This window comes from Peromyscus californicus, unplaced genomic scaffold (assembly GCF_007827085.1).
Source record: "Peromyscus californicus insignis strain IS unplaced genomic scaffold, ASM782708v3 Scaffold_15__1_contigs__length_86483966, whole genome shotgun sequence".
In the NCBI taxonomy this organism is placed as follows: Eukaryota; Metazoa; Chordata; class Mammalia; order Rodentia; family Cricetidae; genus Peromyscus; species Peromyscus californicus.
Window position 1 is genome coordinate 71,630,357 of NW_026294447.1, and position 6,917 is coordinate 71,637,273.

A 6,917-nucleotide genomic window follows, 5' to 3' on the forward strand; every position below is an offset into this window, starting at 1 on the left:
TCTGTTTTGAAGGGGAGAGCTACTTTTTGTGTGGTAGGTATTAGGGTAACTTTCCAGTGGGCTGGGATTCTGGCCCATGTGATCCAAGCCTTGTTGTCACGTGCTAAGTACTAGGATGTGGCCCTTGGAGGCCTGCTGCCCTCGCGTGCCTGGGAGTGTCAACCCTTCCCAGGGTCTGTTTGGATGCTTGTCTAGTTTCCTTGATGCAAAGAGACTCCAGAAATCCAGCTCTTCCGGGTAGCGACAACTCACATGTCCGCAGCAGGAGGGGATGCTCTGGCCATGGAGTCTGACAGATAGGGGAGTGGTCTGAACTCTCTAGAGACCACACTCCTGGCAGGGGCCTTTTACAGACATCCCTTGCTTCCTGCCACCAGCACCTGTAGGTAAAGCCTCCTGCTGGTACGTGGGTAAACCCTAGTGCCTCTTTCCGGTGCGTGGGTAAACCCTGGCCTGTACGATATTGAACCACGCTCCCTGGACCTTGCCACACACATCAGGTCATGAGCAGCGTGAGTGAGCACAGTTTGTTCTCCATAATTATCTAAACCCCAAGCTGTGTGGTGGTATGAAGCCAGGGGCTGGTGTGGCCCAACCCTCTCTGGGCCTGTTCCCCGCCTGTCCCAAACTGCTGCCCTCAGCACCCCACCCTTCTTCCTCCAGCTCCAGCTCCCGGCTCAGGAGCCCCCTTTCCTGCCTGTTTCCAAGGGTGCCCCACTGTGCACCAGAATGTGTGGGACATAGACGATAGGCCAGGTGAAGGGACTCACAGCCACACTTTTAATTATTCATCTGGTCATTCTGTCAGGCCGACTAGTCAGCCTTGACCGGGACCCTGGGGTGATCAGGACATCATGGTGGATCCTGCCACCATAGAGGGAGCTAAGCTGTGGGCCTGGACCATACCTCTCTACCACACAGAAGACAGGGAAAGACCCCGACCTCATCTGGCTGGGCCTTTCATGCTGGGGAGGAGGCAGAGGGCCACTCAGGTTCCCTACATGGAAGAAGGGACCTTATAGGATCCAGTGTACTTTGCAATCATTGACTCATCTGTGTGACAACCTGTGGTGTGGTGTGGACATAGATTCCTGGGATTTGGCTGGTCTATCTGTGGCTTGGAGAACAGGCCGAAGTTAAGCAGCTGTTATGGTGTGGCTCTGGGGCTCTGGAATTTCACCCTGGGGTTTTGAGCAGTCATGGAAACCCTCCACCCAGGCCTTCACCTGCATGCAGCTAAGTCACCAGCCTGTGCTGGAGAACCTCAGAGCAGAATCTAGGGAGCAAGAGCTGGCCCAGGTGATGGTGTGTGAACAGGAACTGAGGAAGGGGACTTCAGTCCACCAACTGCCTGGCACGCCTGTGTGTCAGAGTATGAGCTTTTGGGGGGCTGCCCAGTGCCTACCACTGATATCCACCCTTGCCCACCTTCCCCACTCTCCACCCATATTACCACAGAGGCGGCACTACCCTGTTTCCTTCCCAAGGCAGCCATCCTGGCCCCTTTCCTCTCTCATTCGGGTCTTCCTGGTGTAGAGATTTCAGGGTAGAATGGGACCTGGCTACCTCTGAGCTCTCTGTTCTGCTCAACACCCAGCTCTGCAGACCCTCTGCCCCCACCCCCTTAGGACTCCAAGAAGTCCGGTCCCTTAAGCTCCCTCATGAAACAGCTACCTGATCACCACTCAGCTTCCAGAAAGTCACCCTCTAGATTTGTACTAACCTGATAGCCACGGACACCTGTTGTTCAAATTAAGCCCAGATCAACATCAAAAGCTCCTGAGTTGTGCTAGCCACATTTCAAGTGCGCAATAGGCACACGGACCTCGTAGCTCCCGACTGAACCTCAGAGAGAGAGAGGGAACCGTAGTGGATGGCTGTTTGAGCCATGCCCTGAAGCACCCTCCCTAGTAACAGTTACATCTGCCTATGGCCTTGAGGTACATGTCCCTGGGGTGTGGTTGCTGGGGACACTTAAGACCTGGGATGCATGTATGCAGCTCTCTCTTGGCTACCTCGTGGTTTGGATGCTGAGATCTTGGACCAAGTCGTTCAGCGTGGGACATAGCTCAGCTTTCCTGGACCCTACGATAAATCTCCCATGCTTGTGAGTTAACTCCCCAATAAATTCCTTGGATCATTAAGCTGATTGCGTGGGTTACTAGCGATGTAATCACACTAGGGAACATTCTAGTCATCTCCCTCGGGCAGGAGTTCGGTGGGCTGGTCCGAGCAGTACACCTATGGGTCTTTTCTCTTTAACAGGGAGGAGCCATGGTAAGTGCTTTGTGGCATTAGCCAGACCCAGTGGACTGTACCCGTTCTTGCTGTGCCTGCACACGGCTCCGCTAGGAAGCTAAGCACCCCAGGCAGACCTCCACGGGTGCCCTGGCTTGTGAAGGAGCTGGAGAGCTGCAGGCTCAACTCTTCCACGTCCAGTCTTCCCGGCACTGCCCACCTCCTGCCCCTCCCCCACCTCTCCCAAAGGAGCCTCCCGGGGGGGCCCAATGGGGTCGCACTCACCCAAGAGCCCGGAGTGGAGGCCAGCAGCAGGACCGTGAGAAGGAACAGCTGCATCTCTGCCTGCAGGAGAAGCCACGGGTTAGAGCCAGAGGGGCCACCACAGCTGCCCAAAGTGGTGGCTCCTGCTATGTGGGTGGGGTGGTCCTCCCACGGAGACCGGGTCTGCTGAGGAGCACCACAGTGCTCAGTAGACAACATGTCGTGCAACTCACACACGAAGGAAAGAAGGCTCGATCGGCAGCAGGCAGAAGCACAGGAAGAACTTGTGGGATTCCAGAGGGGGAAAGAATGGTTAAAAATACTGCTGTACTGTTGAAGAACTGAGTGAGTTGGGAATCAAAGTAACAGACCTTTAAACTGAATAAGAAATTAAAAGGCCATTTTATCCCATTTAAAAACAACTAATAAAAATAGATTTGCTGTCAATTTTCATCACCCAGAGTAAAGGTGTGTAAGAATATATGTGTGCGCTTTCATGCGTGCATGCAGGCCTGTGAAGAGGGCTGATCGGGGCTGTCTTCCTCAGCTGCTCTCCACGGTATTCTTTGAGACAATATCTCTCTTTGAACTCAGTTCAGCTTTTTCTGCTAAGCTGACTGGCCAATGGGCGGGAGGGAGCCGCCTCCCCTCCCCTCCCCTCCCCCCAGGGCTGAGGTTACAGAGCATGCTGCAGCAGCAACTTCACCTGAGTTCTAGGAATCTGGATTCAGGTCTGCATGGCTTGCATAGCAAGCACTTCCTTTCACTGACAGGGCCATCCTCTCAGGCTCACCAGAAAATATACGGGGGAAAAAATCGTGTCTGAGGATAGTTTAAAAGTTCAATTGTGCCGGGTGGTGGTCTACTGAGCTAGTTCCAGGACAGCTAGGGCTACACAGAGTAACCCTTTCTGGAAAAGAACCAACCAAAACAACAACAACAGCAGTAATAATAATAATAATAATAATAATAATAATAATAATAATAATAACAATAATAATAATAATTCAATTGCTTATCCAGGTGTGATATAGAGTGTGTAACTACTGGGAGGCTGAGGCAAGAATACCACTAGAGTCCAGGCGTTCAAGGTCAGTTTAGGCAAAAAGGTCCACTCCAAATTAAACTGCTTTTAAAATTTAAGTGCAGGTCTTGGGATGTGGTTCACACTTAACTATGCTGAGACCCTGATTCAGATCCCTAGCACCCCCCACCCCCCCATGTTCTCTTGTTCCCTGTCTTACACACACACACACACACACACACACACACACACACACACACAAACTTCCTGTTTTAAACATCAACCAATCCTTGTCTTGCACAGGAGAGCTTCCTTCCCAGTCTTCATAACGAGTGTGTGCACCCACGAATCCAGAGTTGTGTGCAGGGTGTGCACTTGTGCATTCGTGGTAGTGGTATGAGCATGCGTGAACTAGGTGCGTGCGCAGTGCGGGGAGTGCTTACGTGTGTGCACATGTCTCTGTATCAGAGACACGTAAGCAACGTGCAGTTCAGTACAGAACATTAAACAAGCGCCGACAGGTATGTTTAATATTAAAAATCTGTTATTCTACCGGTGTTCTGAATTCTTTTAGAGTAAAACGACTTGCGGTCATTTTATAGGGATGAAGTACAGCATACAAAAGCCACGTTCAGCAGTTTACCCCAGGACATGTATGGAAGTAAACCCCGGTTAATTTGGCACAAACAGCAAGTCATTCAGTCATTCTTATCAGCAGAGATTCCTGGGTTTGAGTACACCTCCTGGGGGTGGGGGGGTCGAGTGCACAGAGGAGGGGATGTGGGTGCAGCTGTGATCAAGGGCTGGGGAGTGGGCGGGGAGGTGGGTGAGGCTTCCCTGTGGGACTAGCTTGGGTGAGCTTGAGCAAAGGGAGTTCCAGGCCTGTGACCGGTGGGTGCCTGATTCCAAAGTCCCGAGAGCTTAACAATTTTCCTTCTCTCAAATCCAAGCCACCCCTGCGTCCAGCAGGACGACTCTCCAAACCTGGCGTCCCCGCCCCGGGGTGGCGCTGTGTGCCCCCAGAGGCACTGAGGGGCGGATCCCTGGGGAGTGGGGGCCCTGGGCGCCTGGCAGGTGCTGGCTGTGGCTGGCCTCTCCGCCGCAGGTCCCCAGGGGGTGCCCTGGGTCAGCAGGCTTCCCTTGGACTGTGCATGGGGAGAGGGGGGTATGCTGTTCCAGGACACGGGCAGTCGGACAGCGCGGGGAGGGGGAACCTGACCACCCGGCCCGACGCGGCGGGGAGCTGAGATCCTCCTCCGTGGCCCCCTCGGCCACCGCACAGCTGGAGACAGGGTCTCCCGTGGGCCTCTCACTTCCACGCCACTGCTGCGACCTACCCGAGCCAGGAGGGGCAGATGCCTAACAGATGTCCGGAGCGTGCCCTGCCCAAGACACCCGCTTGCCTTCCTACCTGTCTCGTGGAGCCCGGGAGCCGCCTCATCGGTGCCCAGACTGGGTCAACCTCTCCAGGACCGACGAAAGCCGGGGGAGGTTGGACTTTATCTCCCCGCTGCGGGCTGGTTTCCTCCCCGCCCCATCTTCCCCCACCCAGTCTGCTGACACCCACCTCCAATCCCTGAAGGAGCACAGTGCCCCTACCGAGAGGCCCCGGGTACCCAGGATTGCCCCGTGCTTCCTCTTCTTGGGTTCCTGCCAAGGCTTTGCTTATTCTCAACTCTGTGGGCTCCGGGCCTTGGGTCTGTGCCAGCCACCTTTTCAGTCCCACTTCCCCTTGCCCAAGCCCTCCAGATCTTTGCCAAAACCCCTCCTTCACTACACCTACCCCATACTGACACACCTGGATGTTCAGCCACCTTCTGAATTCTATACTTCGGCTACAAACAGTTCACACACACACACACACACACACACACACACACACACACACACACAGAGAGAGAGAGAGAGAGAGAGAGAGAGAGAGAGAGAGAGCTAGCTTTCTCCATCACTTTGAATTTACAACTGCCCCCCACCCCCTACCACACTTCTCCAGCTTCTATTCATTTCTTAAAACTCTCTCTATGCCAGGCAAAGTGGCCTTTAATCCCAACATCTGAGAGGCAGAGGCAGGTGGATCTCTGTGAGTTTGAGGCTAGCCTGGTCTACAGAGTGAGCTCCAGCACAGCCAGAGCTACACAGAGAAACCCTGTCTTGAAAACAAACAAACGAAAACACCTCTTTACATACCACACTTGGAGACCTCCCTACCCACTCCTTTACTGAGCCTAGCTGCTGCCATTTTGGTTTTTTGTTTTGGGTTTGTTTGTTTCTTTCTTTCTTTCTTTCTTTCTTTCTTTCTTTCTTTTCTCTCTCTCTCTCTCTCTCTCTCTCTCTCTCTCTCTCTCTCTCTCTCTCTCTCTCTTTCTCTTTCTTTCTTTCTTTTTTGTTTGTTCAGTTTGGTTTTTTGAGACAGGGTTTCACTGGGTAGCCCTGGCTGTCCTGGAACTCGCTCTGTAGACCAGGCTGGCCTCGAACTCAGAGATCCGCCTGGCTCTGCCTCCTGAGTGCTGGGATTGAAGGGGTGTGACAGCGCCAGGCTACTGCTGCAGTTCTAAGGAAGAATCACAGAGTGAGTTGAGGCTGGGTGAGGACTGAATATCCACTGTGGCTGCTGCCCTGGACACTAGGAAGCGTCGTGGTAGAGGCTCTTAACCACATCCACTTGTGGTGAATTTAATTCCCTTCCTGCTTCTTCTTCTCCCCCTCTCTCCCCACGCAAAAAAAAAAAAAAAAAAAAAATCAAGACATTCTTTTGCCAACCATTCCTTTTCTGAAAGCTTTAAAGAGTTTACTCATTCCTAGAAAAATGCCCTGGCCCTGGGCCTGTGGAGGGCACAGAGGCTGGGGCCCCCCTTGCTGACCCTGACACGGTCACTTCACTGGGTTCAGACAGACGCAGATTGCAGCAGGGGTCTCCATCTTCTTCAGAGCTGGGCCTGTGCTCAGACTGGACTGAGTAAAGCCCAAAGCTCTTCACGTCCCCCAGGGCAGTAGGAGGGCAGAAGCCTGGTTTCAGGGCCCCTGGGAATTACTCGGATTCTTAGGCAAAGATAAAGTTTGGCAGCAAGGGCAGTGAGATCGCTTAGAACCTCCCTAGAAAAAGGAATCCTCATCCAAACCTTCAAACCGCACCACCAGCCCCTACCACACACATCAGCAGGGACCTTTCTGAACTTGGTCAAAAGTCCTTGCGACGTGGGAAGGAAATGCTTCTCCTACTACTTACTGATGGCCGGAGCAGCTGAGGAGTAACCTGCTTATGGTTTGTTTTTCTGGCCACTTCTCAGATGCCTGGACTGGGGATTCTTTTGCTTTGTGGTAAGGCAGGATCTCATGAAGCCCAGGCTGGCCTCAATGTGTAGCTGAGGGATGATGCTGGTCCTCCTGAGTG

General features: G+C 53.2%; 1 protein-coding gene across 4 annotated transcripts in view; it reads right to left on the reverse strand.

The window, feature by feature from the left end:
• The window catches only part of Papln (papilin, proteoglycan like sulfated glycoprotein), a 33,674-nt gene extending 28,605 nt beyond the window's left edge, over nucleotides 1-5,069 (reverse strand). For 3 of the 4 annotated variants that reach the window (XM_052739352.1, XM_052739350.1, XM_052739349.1), the window contains exons 1-2: nucleotides 4,938-5,069; nucleotides 2,524-2,583 (exon numbers count right to left, since the gene is read on the reverse strand). In XM_052739352.1, the coding sequence (XP_052595312.1) occupies nucleotides 2,524-2,583; nucleotides 4,938-4,967 (90 nt within the window). In that variant the 5' untranslated portion in view covers nucleotides 4,968-5,069. The remainder of the gene's footprint in view (nucleotides 1-2,523; nucleotides 2,584-4,937) is intronic. The other variant, XM_052739351.1, reaches the window with a different exon arrangement.
• Between the last annotated feature and the right edge of the window lie 1,848 nt (nucleotides 5,070-6,917).